This window comes from Hydra viridissima, unplaced genomic scaffold, assembly GCF_058129835.1.
Source record: "Hydra viridissima isolate aposymbiotic clone 2 unplaced genomic scaffold, HvirCarnegie_v1 scaffold_6, whole genome shotgun sequence".
Classification (NCBI taxonomy): Eukaryota; Metazoa; Cnidaria; class Hydrozoa; order Anthoathecata; family Hydridae; genus Hydra; species Hydra viridissima.
The window spans coordinates 14788074-14811304 of record NW_028324305.1 but is presented as its reverse complement, the minus strand read 5'-3'; the positions used below and the strand labels follow the sequence as shown (position 1 = coordinate 14811304).

General features: G+C 30.6%; 1 protein-coding gene and 3 pseudogenes across 1 annotated transcript; 2 read left to right on the top strand and 2 right to left on the bottom strand.

Moving 5' to 3' along the window:
• The window catches only part of LOC149887157 (uncharacterized), a 563485-nt pseudogene that overhangs the window by 22023 nt on the left and 518231 nt on the right, over positions 1 to 23231 (top strand).
• On the bottom strand, positions 457 to 17333 carry LOC145189877 (uncharacterized). The gene is made up of 4 exons (XM_090090275.1): positions 17205 to 17333; positions 6342 to 6521; positions 1595 to 1708; positions 457 to 1233 (listed from the first exon to the last, which is right to left on the bottom strand). Exons 1-4 carry the CDS (start codon positions 17287 to 17289, stop codon positions 545 to 547), a joined length of 1068 nt encoding a protein of 355 aa, XP_089946401.1. The 5' UTR covers positions 17290 to 17333; the 3' UTR covers positions 457 to 544.
• On the bottom strand, positions 3243 to 5898 carry LOC149887179 (uncharacterized; annotated as a pseudogene).
• On the top strand, positions 14403 to 15356 carry LOC149887178 (uncharacterized; annotated as a pseudogene).

Below are 23231 nucleotides of genomic sequence, written 5' to 3'. Positions count from 1 at the left end.
CATTCAGTTCGAAATTTCTTTAAGTGTTCACTAAAAAGCGCGCTACCATATTTTCTTTTCAAATTCATCATAAACGACCTTCAAAAAAATTTGATAAGAATTTTTTTCAAAACTATATATTTCATGATACAAAAAAATTGCATATATTTTTTCGGTGATTGATTGTCAATATATATATATATATATATATATATATATATATATATATATATATATATATATATATATATATATATATATATATATATATATATATATATATATATATATATATATATAATACAATATGTATTGCATACTACCTAGATAATAATTTAAAAATTTTAAGGTGAATAGAGTACGTCAAATTTAAGGACGTCAAGGATGAACAAAATACATGAAAACAAAAAAAAAGTAACTAATAAAGATTTCATCAAAGTTATAAAACCTCGTAGACACACAAAGCCAAATAAAATATTTTATTTTTCTAGAAAAGAACTTAACTTAAAACTGACTTTTTACACAATTGACACGTTTAGGTACAAAAATGGCCGCTAAAATTAGTCTAACTGAACAAAGCACTTCTGTAATGTTCGGGAACTGATTCTAAAAGCCCTTTACTGGCGAGCCACTTTCTACTAAACAAGTCAACAAAATACCTTTGTCCACTATCGCATAGGCAAGTAACTATAGTCTTTCCCGGACCTAATTCTTTTGCTGCTTCAATGGCCGCTGCTACGTTTAAGCCAGAGGAAGAACCAACAAAAAATCCTTCTTCGTGAAGAAGCCTAAATGTCCATTCAACAGCCATTTTGTCAGTTATATGAAATGCTCGATCGATAGGTCCTCCACTAAGGTTTTCAGTTAACCGGCCTTGTCCAATACCTTGGGTGATTGAACCGTCACCTTTTCGTTCCAACTTCCCGTTAGTAAAATAGTTATACAAAACGCTTCCTTCTGGATCAGCCAAAAATACTTTTACATTCGGATTACGTTCTTTCAAAAACATTCCGGTACCACTAAGCGTACCACCTGTTCCTGTACCAAATATAATGCAATCCACTTTTCCATTCGTTTGTTTCCAGATTTCAGGGCCAGTTGTCTCATAATGTGCTTTACGATTAGCTACATTATCAAATTGGTTTGTCCATACAGTATTAGGGTTTTCCTTCGCATACGATTGAGCAAGTTTATTAAAATTTAATGGACTACTAAACGGAGCACGAGGCACAGCTCTGACATCTGCACCTAATGCTAAATGAAGATAATTGTTGAATTAATGTATTTGTGGACATAAAAAATTTATGGACATATCGATAAAGGTTAAAGTAATTAACGTAGAATTTCAAACACTTTTTAATATGTTTTAATAATGTTTTGCAATTCCTTTAGTAGATGTATTTTATTTTGTGAAAATATTTCCCAAGAACCCTTGGCAAGAGGCCCCCTCTATTTACTTGAGCCAGGGTTCCTAGACATAGTTACATCATTATTTCTTCTTATTTCTTAAATATACATAAAAATAAGTAAATTATAAATCCTTTCGTTAAAAAATTTCTTACTCTGTAAGAGAGGAAAAAATGGATCAAAAGATCATAAGGAATAGTGGATTCACCTTTGAGCATATCAATTTTTTCTTTAGCTTGATCATCTGGAATAAAAATAACACACTTGAAACCCAAAGGTAAACACAAATGAGCTAATCCAATTCCAGTGTTTCCAGCTGTTCCTATAATCATAATCTCAGGTTAACACACAAATTTTGAACACAAAAAATCATAAAAACAATCAGTAAAATGAACATGCCCTAATAATTGCGGTTCACTTGTTGCCAAGTTCTTGTGTAAAACTGAACTCTCAAAATATGGTTGAGTTCATTTTTTAAGATGAAGAAGAATTTTAAGAATTTTGTTCAATTTATTCAAAACAGTCTCATAGCAGGAGGTGTAAAAAATCTCATTCAACTTTTAAAATCGTTTAAGTGGTAAACAATTTCATTTGAACAATTTCAAACATTAGTTTGAAACAAATCTGGAACTAAAAAACCCAGAGAAGTGGCTGGGTAGCCAAAACAATTGACAATGAGTATATCAAGAACTTAAGAACAATCTTCAATTATAATCAAATAAATTTGACTAGGCAAGCAGCTGAAAACTTTAAATCCTTAAAATCATACATGCCCAAAACATTTATAGAGTAAATATTTGATTCAAGAAGTAGATTTGATAGTGAATAGATAACAAGCAGAAATGCTTGCTGCAATAGAATGTATCAAAAGTCAAGGAAATTGTGCAAATACCACAATCACCAAAAATAGGATCTTCAACTTGAGTAATGTTAAACAAAATATTATTGTAAAACATTGGCAGTTATCAAAGTTTGAAACTAAGTTCTTTGTCTACTTTTTCTCACAATGGAATGCAAAATGGTTTTGTACCTTATTGAGAAAAAGGTTAACTTTTTCACACGAGCTGAAACTCCCCTCAATTTTTTATAACCAAAGGTTTTCTAATAATTCTGAAATGGTTTACCCCAATGGCTGACAAGTAAAGAATCTCAATCAACTCTGCAATACCTATATTTTGAGAAAATCAATCTTGATCTTGCAAAATGGCTTTTGGGTAATTCCATATGAAATCATCCAAAAAAAAACATTTTCGACACCCTTACGTCTCAGAATTTGTTCATTTTTACCTCACTTGCAGTCCATATTAAAAAAATAATAACTGCGAAAATTTTAGTTAAAAATACACATGGGTTCCAGAGATATCATCAGTTAAAATAATGCTGAATCAGCATTTTAGTGATTATCTGAAGCGAGTACAAAGCAACTTTGATATATAGTATCCTCATAATGGCTTGGGGAAATTTCCTAAAATTTGGTACCCCAATAGATTTTAACTTGCAGAATCCAAAAAGAGCACTCTCAAGACTCAATTGTCTCAGGAAACACCTCGTTTATCCAATTTTGTTCAAAATTATTGACTTGTAAATTCATGATTTTTGGAGGTAAAATGAAGGCTGTGGCCCAAAATCCCGAATAAAAAGTTTGATTGTATATCATTATTTTATCTTAGGTCTACTGAAAAAAATTAGATTCATCAATTGTCTCTCTAATACTTGATCAAAATTTGCGTTTAAAAATTGTGTCTTTATAGAAAAATTTAAATTTTGTAACGAAAGCACATGAAATGTTTTTGAAACATTTATTTGAATAAAACGTCAAATAGTGCTATTTATTGACTAGTTTAGGACATTTATAGTCATAGGCCAAGTGAGGGCCAGGGAGCCTCTGACCAATTTTGCTTTGCCCCACCCCCCCACCCCCCATCTCCCTGGATTTTTTTTTTTTTATCAAGCTCACTTACATCTTCAGCAATCCCTACCCACCAAAATCTGTCATAAAAACATGCAATATAATCTATTTTTTTAATGTTTAATGAAATCTTTTTTTTATGTTGGATTTTTGGAATAATATCAAATATTTCAATACATGTATCAATACTTGTTTTTTTATAACTTATAGTGTTTGAAGCAATTGGAATAAAATGATGATACATCCTTGTGCCAGGAACTGTTCTTCCACCTAAATATCTTTTTTCTAATTGTGCTCGTGTTTAGTTGATTTCATCTTTAGAAAATAATTTAAAACAAATTCCATTTATCTTGGCTTTACAAAAGCAGTACATTAAATTAACATCTAAAATCTGCCCAGTAGTTGTTTTTTTTTTTTAGACTTTCTTGGCATACTACTCTTTTAACAGTCCCACCAATACCATCACAGGGGGATTTACCATGACTGGTAGCAAAAAAAACCCATTCAGCATTTAAAGTCTTTACTGTGATGACAAAGATTGATAAAGTTTTTAAAATTTTTAAATTGTGCTGCACAACCATCGAAAAAGTATTTCACACTTGATACATCAGGTAGATTTTCTTTGATATACCTAGTTATATCTTCCTGAGTCTTCTAAATAAATCCTGTGTCATGATTAACATCTTCTGAAAGGTAACAAAAAGATTCGTGTTTGAAAACTTTTTTTTCTATAAAATAAAGTACAATTTTAAAAAGTGAACATTAACTTTTACTCCAGTGATAACTTTGAACCTCATCCTGAACAACATATTGATAATTTTCAGCAAAATCTCCTAAAATTTAGCATTCGATTTGGTTAAGATTTTCTTTACAGTTTTTCAAGTATCTACTTTGTGTTTTTGCAATATATGAATGAGTGGTAAGGTTGTCAATGTTGTCACATAATAAATCATTAAATTCATCTAGTGGCAATGATTGTAATAGTAGTGTTGTATAATCGGTACTCTGCCATTGCTTGAATGCTACATCTTCTTCGAGCTCATGGTCCATAAACTCCTGAACTAAAAAACTTTTTAATGCTTCAATACCAGGGCATTGGTTACATTGATGCAACATACATTCTGCATTTTCAAGCGAACAAACAATCAATGCCATAAAATCTTTATAACTTTTATTCCACCTAATGGCATCAATGAGAAGTTTTGTATTTTGGTGATGTATGCATACACATACATTATGAGTACCTGACGCATTAGTTGTAATACACCATTTAGGTTTAAGAGTACAAAACTTTGACAAACTGACTTTGATGTTAGGGTAGTCTTTTTTAAATGCAACATGTAATTCATTAAGATTGAGTAGCAATAATCTTTTTTGAACATGTTGGTTTTCCTAACACTTACAAAATCTTTTTTTCCTGGCACCATTCTCGAAAATTCATCACTTTGATAAAAGTTAATCACTAAATTAACTGTTTCTGGTGAAAGTGGGTTTCCAGTTTTTTTTTTAGGCAATGATAGAATTCCATGCTTATTTTTAACTTTTCTTGCAGTTCGAACAAGATACTCAGACACTTCAAAGTAGCTTGATATCTTTGTACGTGTCCATGATTTTGGTGCAAGTGTTAACATTTGCACCTTATGGCAATAAGAGTCAGTCCCTAAAATTTTTTTTTTTATTTCATACATTAAAATGTCTAGATCATGGTCATTGTTAATGTTGTTGTTTGAAATGGGGCTTTTTGTTTCTGTTGTTAAAGAAGTTTCTTTAATGTTATATGCTAATGAGACCATTTTTGCAACTCTGTCAATAGTGTTCTCAAACTTTTGTTTTGCTGCAGGCAATTTGCTGTGTTTTGAAAGACTTTTTAGTTTTACTGGTGAAATTCCAAGCAATTCTATAGTGGCATCTAGCTTAATTTTTTTCTCACTTTTCGATTCCCATTCCTCCTGTGAATTAAATCTCCATCTGTTTCTACTGCTTTTTTGTAACATTTACTGCACAATTTCCAACCTGGGGTTACATAAACATTATTTTTTTGCAAAATTTTCGCCAAGTCTAGGGAAATTTTTATATTACCTAAGAAACAAATTTAGTTTTAAGTTTTTAAAATAATTGAAAATATAGAATTTTTTATAAATAATAAAATGTTTTTCTTTTATTTTAATTTCCATATAAGTTCTGTTGTAATTAATTTTAGATTACCTTTTATAGCAATTTTTTTACTTTTCATGTGTGTTCCAAAAGGATTGCAACACTTTTTAATTTTTCTCTCAAAATATTTTCCATAAAATTGCTCATGATAGCAACATATAACTCTTATTGAACAATATTTTTCCTTTAAATTCGCTCGCCATGTTATTACTTCTTGTTTTTCACAAGAAAGATCTTTGAATTGAACAAATCCTTGTTTTCTAGAAAATCCAGTTTTGTGGCAATGAATTTTAAGACTTTTTCTAATGTCACATTTCTCTATGTTAAATATATTTATTACTTATAATATTACCTGCTAAAAAAATACAAAAACATTAAAATTCACAATCATTCTTTAAAAAAATACAAACAAGGAAAGTACAACCTTTGAAAAGAGCAAAACAAAACATTTGCTTATTTTTGATATAATAAGAGGTAAGCATTCACCGATTTGAATTGAAATAATGAAAAAAAATTGTTTCTGAAACTTAAACTAAAAAAAAAATTATGTTTTTAAATTGAATTTTAATAATTATTTATTACTAGATCATTTAACGCATTTAAAAAAAAAAAAAAAAAAAAAAAAAAAAAAAAAATCCAGGGAGATTGGGGGGAGGGGGCAGAGCAAAATTGGTCAGAGGCTCCCTGGCCCTCACTTGGCCTATGACTATAAATGTCATAGGCCAAGTGAGGGCCAAATGTGAGGTAAAAATGAACAAATTCTGAGACGTAAGGGTGTCATGGTCTGGATGATTTCATATGGAATGACCCTTTTCTAAGACAGCTTGTAGAGTAAATAGAAACAAAACACAAATTTTATAGGTTATTTTATCAAAAGAAACAAAACACAAACCTTCCACAATGGTCCCACCAGGCTCCAAACCATTTTTAATAGCTTCTTTTATTAAGTAAAGAGCTGCTCGGTCTTTAACAGAACCTCCAGGGTTCATCATTTCAGCCTTCACCATGATGTTGCAACCAGTAATTTCACTTGCTTTCTTCAGCTTTATAAGTGGTGTGTTCCCAACTGAGCCTGTAAAAGAAAAAACTTAGTAAGAAAAAAATTAACTAAAGTAATGAAATATTATTTAACAGAAGAAAACACCTTTAAGAGCATTTTTTCCTCTAATCCTATTTCAAAATTGCTTTTTACTGTTCTCTTGTTTTTTTTTCTGAACTTTGAAACTTTATTTATCTTACACAAATTTAAAAATCTTGAAAATAAATAACTGCTGAGTTACAAAGCTTTTATGACTTCTAATCATACTTTAAATTAACACTAAACTAAGTTTTACACTAAAGCTTACAAATCCTGTATAAATAATTCAAATACTGATAACAATGTAAGCTATAATGATGATAGCAACAATAACAACAATAATTGTAACAAAAATATAAAATAGCATTAATAAATAAAATACAATAATAAAAAATAGTAATAAATTAATTATATGGCATCAAAAAAATCTTTTTCAATGCTTGAATTTTGAAGTTAAATCTGGTGCAGCTGATGATGATGATCACTTCCTTTAACAAGGTCTTGGGAAGAACTTGATCCTGGTGACCAACTCCTCCTTGGTAAAGCATTTAAACTTGATGGAGTTGCCAGATTTCAAGAGAAAAAATTGTTGGTGCTTGTGTGGCAAGTGCTATTGTTACAGAAATGGCAGAAATGTTTCGCACCATCTCAAGAGTGATGTCATTTGAACAGGAGGAAAAAATATTGTTAGTTGTCTAAATATAGCTATGTGAAATTTTTATTTAGAAAAATTGGGATACATGAACTTTACCATGAATTTATTATTCTTTTTATCAATTTTGGAAGCCATACCAAGCCAGTAAAGTTCATTATATTTAAACAATAGATATTGTGATATCATAACATTGTCAATCTGAACTAAAAAATTTTTTTTTATTGAGGAAATCAAATGTTAGAGCAAAGTCTTCATCCTCAGATAACCGTTTCATCTTTATGATTGAAGTAGATGAAGGTGTATATTGATGGAAACTTCTTGTCCCATTAATAGTGGTTGCTATTGAAAATCTATTTGGTTGGACTCTGCAAACTAGAAGTGACAACAAGCCTTTTTACAGTGCCACCAATACCATCACATGACGATTTGACGTGACTTGTTGCAAAAAAATTCCAGATGCAACTAACAGAAAAATCTTCAGCATGATATCATAAAAATGTTTGCAGCTTTTATACTGTCCTGAGCAGCCATCAGACAAATAACAAAGTTTTGTGATTATGGGACAAAGATTAGTTTTGATATAATCAATTGTTTGATGCATAACTTCATGGATAAATCCAACATGGTTTAAATCATTTGAGATTACTCAAAAAAGAGATGCCTCCAATTTCTCTTTCATGTAATAGATGACAATTGGGTGAAGAGAACGTTATTTATTGCTCTTATGGTAACTCAGTTACTCATCTTGCACCACAAATGTGTAGTTCCCTGCAAAATCTCCCAGAACAATTGCCTCATCAGGACTAAATGTCTCTTTAGGATGTTTTAGATAGCTTGATTGTGACTTTTAGATAAATAAATGAGAAGTAATATATCAAGCTTTTCACAGCTCTATGAATTCACTTAATCAAAGCATCATTGTTAATAGGTCAGTTCTATCTGTTGTTATCCACAAATCTACTGTTGACTGTTCATTTTGATCACTTTTACCACTTTTGTATTGCTCCTCTGGATCATCGTCTTTTGTCAGATACTGTAGTAAGAAATGTTGGGCAGCTTGTATGCCGGGACAACTGTTGCATTGGTAAATCATGTAAACTTTTCATTCTCAGCTGCAGACAATCATTCCAATGGTTTCATGGTAGAACCTTTCAAGGTCTACAACACTTAACATCAATTTCACATTTTGGTGTATTGTACACACATGCAGAGAATGTGTACCTTTTGGACCAGTAAGGATGCTCCATTTCAACCAAAGACTGCAAAATTTGGAAAATCTGATTTTAAGGTCTGGGTATTTCATCTTATATGCTGCATAGAGTTCCTTCAGGTTACACAAAATCAACTTTTTAAACATGTGTTTAGTTCATACAATATTTATGTAGTCTTTCTGACCTGGCATTTTGTCTTGAATACTCATCATCACAGTAAAAAAAGTTTTACAAGTTCTAAAAATAAAATAGTTTTTATGTTTTCATATCTACAATATCCTGGCTGACTTGATGTTGTTTAACCACATCAGTGTATGCTATGATGCCTTTTTGGTCATATAAAAACTTTGCCTACTGAATTTTGATTTTAGAAATTGAAAACTCTTTTGCTGTTTTTCTGACAGATCAAGATTTTGGGGTTAATGTCAAAATTTGAAGATGCTGCTATCTGTTACAAACTTTAAGTTTTTCCTTCATGCAGTCAACAAGGTAGTCCAGATCATTTGGTTCCAAAGGAGGAACCTCAATCTTATCTGGTGCAGCAGGATCAGATTCAGTGACATACAGAACAGTTGCAATTTTCCTAGTAACTGTTTCTTCAACTTGTTTTAATTTTCTCTTCCCAAGTGAAAGTCTATATCATCTTCAATCTTTGTCTTGTCCACTTCTGATGCTTCACTCAATGCTAATTTATATCTGCATTGTGGACTAAGTTTTTCACATGGTACTATGAATTTGCCTTTACTGCATATCAACTTTGCTGTATCCAAGTTGATTTCACGAAGACTGCCTGTAAGATAAAATGAACCCATAATATTTATAAAAAAAATGTTTAAAAAAGACATCTAAGCTGAAAGATTGTTTGATGCCTGAATGTTAAACTTTAAAAAAATTAGCTTAAATAAGCTGTAAATGAAAGTTTAACAAAGAAAAAAGAACTGCTATAAATAACTTTCCTATATTTTTTATGGGCATTAAATGGATTGCAGTAGATTTGTGGATAACAACAGAACTTAGTTTAACAGAAAGTACTTCTTTAGTTGCATAGTGCTTCAAATGAACATGTTCATGATGGAGACAAATTGATGAATTGATATTGATAATTAATAGCCCAGCCCTTCACATTCACATTAATATTTCACATTAACTTCTTTTTCATCATCAGGAAGGTCTTCAAAGTATTCAATTCCAACTAAGGGTGTGTATGTTGTCACATGACATTCATTTCCTAGTAAAATTCCAATTGAGCACCTGTTGACTGTTTGCCATGATTAAGAAAATGAATATACAAATAAGACTCAGTAATTACTTAATCCAAAACTATAGTTTTCTTGCAACACATTCATGATATGATAAAAATATTCTCTTCAAACAAAAACCTATCTTTAGAAATTTTTCTTGTTTTTTTTTATACGAACAATATCCCTCAAAAGCATCAATAAAAACCAACAGATATTTACGATTAACACAACTATCAAAATTGTTAGTTCTGTAACATTCTAGCAATTTTCACAATGGAACTACAGGAACTAAAATAATTTTTAGGTTTAATATATCACAACTGATTTCACATAAACGACATTTAAACAACTAACAATATCTTGATTTAAAAAAATCTATTTTTAAACTTGTAAACGTTCTGTAACTTTGATTTGGGTTATTTTTTCTTTATTTTTGGATTGACTGCCCTCAGAAATGGTCAAATACCAATTATTAGCCAATATTTTCCACTATAACTTGAATTATTCAGGAAAAGGTACCACTAAAATATCCATAATGGAGAACATGGGCATTTGAAAATGCCAAAAAATGGCATTTTCAGTCTAAAGTTCAAAATAGCACATCTTTATAATGATTCAAAACACCAAAATAGTCTTTTATGTTAAAGTGGTTTAACATCTCTTTTATCTGAAAAAATTCAAGTCCATGAGAGTTTGGTAACACCAGGAATTAGTAAAAGTTAAAGCCATGGTAAAAAAACAGAAAATTTGTCTTTGCCATTTTAAAATCAGAAAATGACTGTCAAAAAATGTTATTTGTGCTATTTTCTCTACATATTTTGATTCAACACCCTCAAAAATGGTTAGGTATTAATTTTCAGCTGTTTTCTTTCACTAGAATTCAAATTGTTCAAAATTTGATTGCTCAAAATAAAAATGATGCTATAAAATCCATCATGGGAATGTGGACAAAAAATATGGCATTTTAGGATAAATTTCAAACCATCATTACTTTTGAACCATTTGGTGATGGGGTCTCAAATTTTGCATTTTTTCATGTTTCATTGATAGATACCACTGGTTAAAATTTAATGGAAATCTGGGGGGATGGGGTGAAAATTTAATTTTTTGTCCCACTTTTACTCGGAATTACCCAATATCTATTTTGTTAAATTCATTTGAAAAAACTAAATTTTTCCGATTCTTTTCCTCTTGCTTAGATTTAATATATATATTTGAGGTAACCAATCATTTTCTAATAAATGGGTTAATTCACCATATATAATCAATTGCATTTAAAAGCACGCTTTTTTCATGCTTCATTGATCGGTACCACAGGTTAAAATTTAATGAAAATCTGAGGGTAGAATGATTGTCCTACTTTTACATGTAATCACGCTGTAACAATATATTTGGTGTAACAATATAAAAAGTCGTAAAATAATCTTTTAAACATTACTATACCAATTATTATATTACTTTTTTATTGTATAGGATTATTATATTAGTGTTAATTATGTTATTTTTAAAGACAACAAATTTTCACTACACACACACATATCTTTGGTCTTAGTTTATTTAACGAATTATAAAGTTTGATCCCAATAAAACTAGATATATCAGGGTTTAGGTCACTTGTAGAGTTTTGATGTTGCAGAGCATTTATGTTGTTTAACCTGATTTCATAAAGATTACAAATAACACCAAAAAAGAAATAAATAGAAAGATAACTAAACATGGGACATGAGGCTTGATTATAAGTACTAGAATAAGTAGAGGAGATTTGATAGGAAAAGATAAAAAGACAGATAACTAACCTGTTTAATGAGTTGAAGGAAATGAAGTTGAAGACAGCAACAGTTTTATGTACTAACAAGCCTTTTTCAATCAGATTTCTATTTTTATAAATTATGGTTACTAAATAAATGCTATGCTTATATCGTGCTTAAAATTTAAGGATGAATCTAACTTTTTGTCAGCAATTTTAATAATTAAAAAATGTCTTCATCCAGTGTTTTAAGAAAATCTCCTGTGAAAGAAACTTTCCAAACCAAACAAAGTAAATTTAGCACAAAAAAAGAAAAAATCAAACAAAGATCAAATCACTAATTATAATAAAACAAAAAATAAAAAAAATTTAATTCTATAAAACTTTGTTTGTTTGTCAGACTAAAATGGTTGTAATAAAATCATTTTTTTAACCAGTTAAAATTTTGCTATTTTTTTTTTTTTTTTTTACATTTTTTATTTCTAAGAATTTTTATTTTCAAAATTTACAAGCACTCTTAGTGTGCCTTGAGTACACTGTGCAACCAAATCAGTATAATACAATATAATAATAAAAGTAATAACAACAACAATAAGGTTTATGCATATGTAAAAGACAAAATCTAAAAAATTGACTCAGTGATCAAATCAGTGTTTTTAAAGTTAGACTTGTCTTGTTTGTTCTGAGAATAATGCCACTGACTAAATATTATTTCAAATTTTGCCAAAGAAAGTTGCTGGAACACTGAGAGCTCCTTGTGCTAGATCAAACAGTTTGTCAAATTGATTATTGCATAGCTACCAGAAGAAAAACAATTACTGTCATTACCATTATCATGGATTTTTGAATATGTAGTGAACTGGCTTCATTCCTTCCAGTTAACATAATTGTTGTGAGCGTGATGATAGTTCTGACTATGATGATTGTTATAACCATGACAATTGTCTTGAAGATGACAATTATTGTGATGAGGCTTTGATTAGTTAATCTAAATCTAAACCAAACAGTTTTCCATTTTTTGTTTTGTTTTTCTGGTGATGAAGTAAAATCCTCGTTATGTGGAAGATATGCGTTTGCAACCATAGAAACAAATGAAAACTTAAGAGTTTTTAGGAGGCAACATCAATAGTCAATCTATGGTGTCCCGATTAGAACCATACCAAGAGACTAACCATTACAGTAAAAATTGCAGCCAGGGAGTAAAGTGGTAAAGTATCCATATATAGACAACAATAATATTACACTACTTCCTATACACATAATGTGTATAGGAGGTAGTGCAATATTATTGTTGTGATTAATCATAAACTTTGTGAAGTTTTTTGATAATACAGAACATTTTGCAGAGAAATTACAAAGAAACTCTGCAAAGCATAACATTTGAAGTGTAAACATGAAATAGAGCGTAAAATGGTGTCCACTACAGATTTTTATACAAATTGGCACACTTTTGCCATTACATTTCTGCTAGTTTATGTAAAAATGTGTAATACATTTAGCAGTTTGCACTTTCTTCAATTTGAACTAAGTCCAGCAGCTGCATAACTAATGCAATTGACAAGAAGAAAGCAGTTCTCATGTACTTGGTAAATAATCATGTATTGCTGCCAAATGAACTGATGAAATTTTGTTGGGTCATAGATGCATGAACTTATTAATAATTAGTTTCTTCCTCTGTTACACGGCAAGGAAAAGGCTGCTAGGAAGTGGTTGAAAAACACATCTAGGCCTATAAACATCTAGCTTTCTAGACCCTCATCTGAATTTTTTTCCATTAAAATGAGCAGTGAGTGACAAGCATGGGAGCCCTTCCATCAAGAATTTATTTGTCATATTTAACTATCATTCTTCAGAAGGCTGGTAGGGAACTTAAAAATTAACTTAGAAGCATAATTTTTTTCTATTTACCTACGATGTATCATGTATAATGAGATTGATTTGTTCTTCTATTTGGATCAAATTCTATAAGTAACTAATATATCTAAGTAATTTTTTTTGCATAACTGGTCCTTTTTTTCTTGTAAAAAAGGTTTTTAAATGCAACTTTAGTTGCATTTAAAAATCTTTTTATTTACGTATTAAAAAGTTTATTTTTATTTACATAATAAATAACTACATTTATTTGTTAAAAAAGTTCATTTTTATTTACATATAAATTAACTATATTTGTTATATGATTATTATACAATGCAGTGTGCAGGGTATGCATGACTATGTGGATGTATAATTATAATTTCTATATGTAGTTTATATTATCATTAAAGGAAACATATCACTGATCTTATCAATCAATCATATCTGTATGATATGAGTCCACATTAAGGCTATGCAAGCCTTAATATGGACTCATACCATAAAGATATAAAATAAATGAGAGATCAAAGGACCTGTTGTAAGATGACCCTGGAGAATAAAAAAGTAATATACACAGAGAAAAGAGATAATACAACAGAGAAGGCTGAAATATGAAAAGTTACCTCAAAGATATAAATAATTTGTTATGAGAGATTACTTGACTACAGAACTTGGTTTTCCTCAGAAAGTAAAATACTTTTCTGTTCAAGATAGAAATATTGTTATAGATTAAAATATTGTATAGATTGTTCTTTTGATATAACACAGCCAGGTCCAGTTAATGACTAATCACAATTAGTCAATGATTCTGTTCAAGATATTGCCATGACCGCAGTTTTCAAAAAAATATATCATCCAGAAATTTGATGCATCCTATGTACACATTTAATTGTTAGTTCAAGTGGAAATATATAAGAGTTTTCACTGCCTCATTTAACCATTTGGCAATCTAATAAGAAAACCTTTTAGGAAAAAGTACAACATAAGAGAGGGTTTAAAGAGCTGCTGAGAAAGCACTTTTTCCCATAATAGCTCACTTTCATGGGAAGATTATTGAAGATATAACTTATGGGAAGAAAGTAAAAAGAGTTTGCTTTCTCATCTATTATTGATGGAGATATTGAAGCTGCTCATTTTGACGCTTTAGCTAAGGTAGAGAGAGTATGAATGTGTGATGATGATATGAAGGTACTATATTTTGACACAATTTCCTCAAATACTGGAGCTAATATCAAGTTTTGCCAAAGACAGGATTCTATTTTAAGGGAGCTTGACTGTGGAGGCAAATTTATGAATTTCATATCAAATATTTCTAGGAGCAATTAACACAGGCAAAACAGCAGCACCAGAAAATTTAATGTTTAAATGATTTCAGATAAACTGGAATGATACTAAGGATAATCCTTCCAAACTGGTAAGTTTTGATTCTAAACCCATCAGTAATACCTTCTTGGCAACTGAAGAAAATATCCAGTTTTGATTTTGAGCATACAGCTGCCCTATGATTTGACTTTGCCTCAAAAGAAAGAGTTAAAGATAATGGTAGAGTTTGTCTGGTTTTTGAGGACTGCATTGCCCTCAGCTGCACCTTTTCAGGATATAAAAGCCTACTGTCAATTAGTGCAATCCAAAGAATACATTGAGAACCATGAATCTGGTTTGAATAAAATTTTAAATGCAATTGAGAGCACCCTGATGTCAATGGAGAGATGCTGGTGGTACCTAGATGAGACCTTGGAACCATTAGCACTACTAGACCCTGATCTTTCTTATATAGAGTGAGATATCCAAACCTGTTTCTGATCAGTTTCAACATTCAGTCAAACGTGTTTAAAGATCTGTACTTTAAACAAGAAACACCACAGGTCTTGCTCCATTTATTAGAGAGAAGTCTTGGTTCATCTTCAGTTTACTGAAACAGACCAAAACGGAGGATGAACTTTTGTTTAACAATCTGGCTTTTCTATGGTGTTTTGTCGACCAACTCAATAGGTTTTTCAATATTGTCAATAGGCTGGAAGTTGTTAATGACAGTTCTGAAAGGTTTGCAAAGCTTGTTTCAGAAATTTTCACAATGAGGAGGATCAACAAGAACTATTACTCTCTACACAGGAAAATTAATACCAGCTCTAATTTCCCTGCACAGGAAAATTAATACAGCAATAAAGGAGCCGTTGTAGCAAGCATATAAAAAAAAGCAATAGTAAAACAGAATAAAAAGTAATAGTAAAACAGAAAAAAAGATAACATGATGTGAATCTCATCATAAATTCAATATTTATATCAAAAATAGTGTTTTTGTTTATCTCTAGAAAAGAAAGTGTTACATTTCAGAAACATTATTGATGCTGAAATTTCAATTTTCTATACTTATGAATACTGTCAGCGATAAAAGTCTTTATTGCACCTCCAACTATATTTTATGCCTCCATCCTTCTCTTCTAAACACAGCTTGATAATTTTAGAAATCCTTAGGCCTATTATTGAATTATATAATTAAGTCTTAATAGAAAACCAAATCTGTCTCAGTTATACATTGTAATAAATTAAGACATTTATCCTCATCCACTCTTCTTAGAGGATATAAGCCCCCAAGCTATACAAAGCCCCCTTTTCTATACAAAGCTTCAAAATGCTAGAAATGCTTAGGTGTATCACTTACTTTTAGAATTTGACCCAATTGGAAGAACAAATCAATCTCAATGATACATAATAATACCTTAATTTTAGGTATATAATAGTTATTGTTTTTTTAATCATCTTCTGCCAGTTATACTAACTAAACACATCCATATTTCATTCCGCCCTTTACCTAAAATTGATAACTAGGCTAAAATGTAGCATTTAGAGAAAAATTACTTTTCAAAGTTTGGGCTTAAAGTTATTTTATTACCTGGTTCATTATTTCAGGTGCAGGCAAGCTGAATTTCCAAAATTGAAAAAATTAAAAATACCCTAATATGAATATACAGATTAAACTGGCCCAAAAAAAAACACTTTAATAAATAAACCAGCATACTAATGTTACAAAAGAATCTCACACAACAAATTTCATCAAAATTGAATAATATTTAGTGCTACTTTATACTAATAATATTTAGTATTAATAATATTTAATTATAGTAATAATATTTAGTGCTACTTTATACTAATAATAATAGTGCTACTTTATACTAATAATATTTAGTGCCAGGATATTTAAGTTAAAAAGAATCTGATTTTTTTGTTACTCTTGAAATTCACTGTACAAAATTCAGATGTTTATTATATATTAGGATGCACAACATTTAATAGTTGTAATTGTAACCCAACCTTTTTTTCAATTTGACCAAATATTTTTTGAAAAATTTTTGAACAAACATTTAAAAAACAGAGCAAACTGTTTTTCATCAACAGTGCATCTCAAAATTTGGTGTGCGCATCACGCTGTGTAAAATGCCATTACAACAGTTAGTCTACTTGCAACAAAACTTAGTTGTAAATATTGAGTGGAAGGGAAATACTGTAATTATAGAAAAATTAACTTCAGTGTTTCAAATAAAAAAAAAACCATTAACATACAAAACATGTTCAAGCAAACACACATACAAAACATATATAATAGTAAATTGATTTAAAGAAACAATTACTTCACAAATTTCTTTAAAAATTAAAAAAAACTAGCTTTTTTTAAAATAGTGATACTAAAATCTCAGATACAAGAAGATTTTTTTATCATTCTTGAATTTAATTTTCATGTTATATAAAAATAAGGTTTTTTTTGCTACCATATAATAGCACATTTAACGGTAGGAAAACCATCAGTCACAAAGTGTAAAACTAAATCAAGTTTACAACCATATTTTTTATCTATGATTGTACATTCCTAGAAGGTTTAGAAGTTTTGGTAGATATCCACATTAATCAAAATTTAGATTTACAATAATAAAGTCCTGTGTTGATTACCTTATTTTTTAAAATGGAACTTACCCTCAAATCCATTATACACATTCTGTGTTACAAATCTTCTTAAATGAATAAAAAATGCATCTTTAAAAGGTCTGTGTAAGAACATTGCCAATTATTAAATAATATTCTAAAGTAGATAGAGAAGGATCCATTTAAATATAAATAATATACATGGATATAAGAGCATGGACAACTCTATAATTTTTGAAACTGGTTAAGTTCAGATTATTATACTGTTCAAAATACAAATATATATCATCAGTGAAGTTAATCTATTTAATTGGTATTCGCTCAGAGATTTCCAATTAAATATATAAAATATATAAATACCAACATTTTTATGAAAAAAGCATTTTTGGTTTTTAACTTTTATCATGTTAGGAAACACTGTTTCCCATTTTATTGAAAACTTGAAGACCCGTAGCATTAATCTTTTAAACGAAACAACGAAATAATTTAGAACTTCATTAAATTATCTTGCAAACAACTAATTAAAGGCTTTTGATTCAAATGCGATTGACGTTTAGCTAATTATGCTTCAAGTTCGAAGGAGCTCCCTATAGGTTGCCAGATTTCTTTTCTAAAAAAACCGGACACTTTCTCATACATCCGACCCCCCCCCCCCCCCGATCCCAACATTCTTTGTGAAAATTCATTTTGTTTCATTTGGAGAACTAAAGACGGAACAATATATACTAATACTACAATACATTTTATGAGGATATACAAGGAATAATGAACCGAGGGACCCCCTACTTTTTTCTAAATTTTAATAATAAAATATGAAAAGATATATAGAAACCTTTGTGACCCCTGTCACTTCTGCTCGAATTTGATAAAAGTTATCAAAGTTAAAAGTACTTTTACCATTACTTTTATACTGCAATACAATACTAATTTTCAATTTTAATTTGAAAATCGTAACTTTTTAAAAACAAGCCTTGAAGTAAATTAGTACAGAAAAGTACATTTACTACTACTTTTACACTACAATACTAATTTTTAATTTCTTTTTCAGTTTTTAATAGTGCTATTACACATCCTAGCTGCTTCTAATATATTTTATTTTTTACTTTCATGGTTATATTTAATTTTAGTCTCGAATGCTTTTTGCAGTTTTTTTTTTTTTTGAAATTGCAAAAAACTGAAAATTTAACAGTTTTTAATAAATTTTTGTTTGCGTTTATTTTATTATTTACACAAACTTTCAATGCTCCAATAAAAATTCTAAAATTTGAACGTTCGAAAATTAAATTCCTTTGCGTTTAATATAATTAAACGTAACTAAACATTTTCACTAATAATAAACAGAATTTATTATTTTTAAAAAATAATAAGTTCTGGCTATTTTTTTAAAAATAATGCGTAAACAATCAATGAAGAAAAACAGATTTTCCATAATTTTTGAAATAACCGGACATTTACAAGTCCGGTATTTGTTTTTGTTTTTTACAGGACAGACAATTGAAATAATGGACTGTCCGGTTCAAAACCGGACACCTGGCAACCCTAGCTCCCTAACACAGTGGTAGCAAGTGGATTAAACTACCCTGTCGTCAATACCGCTTTTCGGTGCATGTAAATGTTGAACTACTGAAAATATTATCAGTAAACTAAGAATCAAAACTTGTTCTGGCTTAAGGCAATAGAGCTGATAACTGATACTTTTAAGCTTTTCTGTAAAGAAACGTTATGAAAGAAAATTTTCACTAAACTTCTTGATTACAGTGGTTCAGACCGAGGAATATGAACATGTTAGCCTAAAAACCATCACCGAGAACTACTGATAAAGACCATTACTTATGTATTAATTTTGATCAAATTTTTGAAACTCAGTTTTCTTGGCTAATCGTATGTGTTTCACACTTACTTATCGTATATCGTAAAATCTGCTTTTGTGTCTGATTTATAACGTACTCACGGTTTCAAATGAATGATTAGTGCATTTATAACATACTTGTTTTGAATTCGCTGCTACGTTTCAGATGTCACAACCGAAGGTAAACGTTCTATTGCGCTTGGACATTTGAACTGTGTGTTTTGGCGATCTCAAAAATAATTTTTTTTTTTGAATTGAAACAAGTTGTTTTTGGTTCTGCTACCGCTGCAACATTATAATCAACATTTGCACGTCGGCAAGAATTTGCACATTTTCTCTATTTCACGTTTTCTATATTTTACATTTTTTACATTTTCTACACATCTTGGTGATTAATTTTCATTATTCTGTTGTACGTCATCAGATAAAGTTATAATTCTACTTGCCGAAAATAAGGCTCTTTTTAAAAAATGAAAAAGCTGCAGATATTCAACGTCACCTTTCTTACCTAAGTGATCGTCAGTTTCATTGAACTGCTCTAAAAAACTTGAATTAATGCACGATTCAATAAAGATTGAGTGAAGAAGCTGATAAAGTATAAAAAGCCACATGTATATTTTCCTTGTTTATTTCCTCTCCTTTATGGGCGATGCGACATTGTTGGTAAAAGAATTTCCACGTTGCGTTTATTGGCCCAAAAACAGCTACATCGAGTAGCTGCAAGATATGTGTTGCATTTGGGAGTAAAGCAACAAGAGTTATTCAATTTTTACAAGGGTCTGCGTATCGTTTAAGTTCCGTACTGTAATCATTCCGATAAGATAGCGGAAAAAAAAAGTGTCATCGGAATAATTACAACAAAATAACGGTAAAAAAATTTTATTCGGTATTGTAGTTAGTTTAGATCTCGGTATATACCGGAACTCTTGTCAATCTGATGTAGAGTTGTTAGTGGGTTAAGAAAATTGAACCCAACCCAACCCAACCCACTGCCACATGAACCCAAGCCAACCCATGGGTTGACCCACGGAGTGCATGCAAACATGTATAATTATACCGTTAAATTGGCGACATTTTAATACATTCTAGCCTATACAACCATATTAGATACAAATAATATGTTGTTACTCAGTTACTGTCACTATATGTGTTAGTAAGCAAACTAACAAAGAACAGCTTTAACATAAATGAGCACTATATTAGTGAAACATGTCATTTCGCATTCCCCAGCGTACTAATTCGATAGCTTCTACGTTAGCCGGTGATAGTTGCGACCTTGTGTCTGTAATGGAGTGCCCAATAGAAGAAAAGTCTCTTTCTGACTGCGCAGAGCTTGCTGATATGCAGTATAGTCTGCGAGATGTTGCTGCTAGAATGGGATAATCGGCTGCGTTGTCCTTCCAGAAGGTTACGGGATTCTTGCACGCAGCAGTAACACGAAGACTCTTGTAGCTGGACAGTTCATGTTGGCAAGTCTCCTGTAGCACTGTTGCTTCATTATGTAATTGCGCGTCTTGCGTCTGTGGCCGATCTCGCGTTGACTGCATTGTTCGCAGCTCATCAAACGGGTCCGTTCTTCTCTTCTTTGCTGGCGCTTCCAATTGGAGTTGGACACCTTGTTCCATCAATTCTTCTGCTGCTGCTTTCCTGGCAATTTGTGTAGCAGCGGGCTGCATTTCAGCCAGAAGCCACTGATCGACGTCATTGAGCAAGTCACGCTTAAATCTTTTGTCAGCCGCCGTCACATTAGGTATAAATGCAAAATTTCTGAAAGAGGGATCTAGGAAACAAGATAGCCAATGCATTGCTTTAATAGATGTCCAAAACTTTAAATCTAAGTATTTAATGAGTTTTTGCCGAAATGTTGCTGCTGCTGTTGTCAATCCTGGTGCAGGTTGAAGCCGCTTAATCAGTAGGTAGTAAGACGGAACTACTAGTTGCATAGTTGGTTCAGTAACCTTCTCCATACCTTCAAATATATCTTTTATGCCGTCAGTCACATCACGAATTTCGACGGTTGGCTTTATTAAAACTGCGTCATTCGATAGCAAATCCGTTAAATCTTAAGCGCAAATAATGAAATAAACATAACGGTGAAACGGCGAAAATACAATGAAAATGCAGCTAAGGCGTGGGTTATCAGTGGGTTATACTTCCTCAACCCAACCCAACCCATGGGTTAACCCAACCCACTAACAACTCTGATCTGATGACTTTTTTTCCACTATCATATCGGAATGATAACGATACAGAAATGAAACGATACGCAGACCCTTAAATTTTTAGAGAAAAACTCTCTAAGTTTGATAGAAAAATTTTCAAACGTCCTGCTTGCTGCGTACACAACATACCCTTTTTAACAGCATCAATAGCATCGCGTAATTGACTATTAGTATACTGATGTCTTTCAGCACTCAGTTTTCGTCTTATTTTTTATTGAGAACCCTCTAATTACTACTACTTAAAAAAAAAAGTATTTTTAAGTGTAACGTCATAAATCTGCTGAGAATGTATTGCAGCTTCATTGTATTCAATGGAAGTGCATTGCCATGCTGTTCATACATAAAATACAAATATGAAAAAAAAAAAAACTTGTTGCAAAATTTCTGTTAAATTTTGAAAACCTACGATAAGTGTCGATTCAGGGTAGATATGGAAACGATCCTGCCGTAAATTTAGGTGGCTTTAGCCACTATTTGTGATTTTGTTTCTTTAAAAATTATTTCTTTTGTTATTGTGCTTAGTTCTTTAATAAATTATTGCCTTGTGTATTTTTCTAATCTGCTACTTGCAAGAGAACAAGAAAATTACTTGCAGGGAAACAAAATCACGAATAGTGGTCAGTCACCCCGGTGGTCAAAGTCACCTCAGTTAATGATATAAGATATGTAGGGCTTTTATAAAGAACAAAAAGTCTTGTACTTGAGAAATCAAAATCAAAGTAGAGCAGTTTGTATACTTGGTGTTGTTATTCATCTTAAAAGCAGGATAAAAATTTATTTGTCATATCTAACATTTGCATTCGAGATGATCGCTGCTTTACCAATTCAATGGAGATTTTTTTTTTTTTATAACTTTTAACTTTTGTGTTTATTAGCTCTTCCAAAACGATTTTTCATGTTATAACAACACATGTTAAAATATTACAATAGTATAAGTCAAAATGATGACATTATATGAAGACTAAAGGGGAAAAAGCGTCATATTTTTGTGGTTTTGAAATCAACTTGGGCTACGATTGTTTTTCCATTGCTTATGGTTTGTTTTTTTTTGTTTGTTTTTTTTCTTTCAAAGTTTTCAAAGTTTGTAATTCCATTTTTAAATTGATCACTGCGCATGCTCACGTCATCAAATTTCTCATTCACTATTTTTTTCATCTTAAAGTTTGATTAAAACTGATTATCTATTAAAAAGGAATGGTAAACAAAAGGTTTTAAAAATATGACAATCGTTTTATCTTCTACATTCTGAAAATATGACATTTTTCCCCACGTGTTATTTATAACTTAAGAACACAAACATTCGAGATGGAAACTGCAGGTGATGTAACTAAACTTGATACCGATAAGGAGATTTTTTCTGCATGAAGAACTAAAAACTACGTAAAGAAACATATTTTAAAGAGTTATACGTTTACTGCAAACGAGCAGCAAAAAGTACCACTGTGTGTATTTGCGCAGCGTTTAATTTTCTTTGGTTCAGTATGATTATTTTTTCATCTAAGTATTGGTATCATGTCCTTCTACATTCTTTGCTTTTGCAAGAGCAAAGTTTTTTGGATCTCCAAAAAAAACTTCCCATTAGGCTTTATTTTGAACGATTAGGAAAGCAGTGTTTAACTCATTTGATTTTTCAAAAGAAGTGACCCAGCTTTGTCCTAAATTAGATTCATATGGCACAAAATGGTTAGCTACTTTCCTATATCCTGGAGCAAAGCCTTCAAACTTTTAAATGTTATCCACTTCATTAATTATAGGACCGCACTTTTTACGTGTGTGTGTATATACATTTACGTGTGTGTGTATATATATATATATATATATATATATATATATATATATATATATATATATATATATATATATATATATATATATATATATATATATATATATATATATATATATATATATACAGTACTGTGAATAGGTTTTAGCCCACTTATTAAAGCTCGTGTTTTTTTAACAGATTTTGAATAATAGCTTCCGAATATTTTTTTATATAAAGTA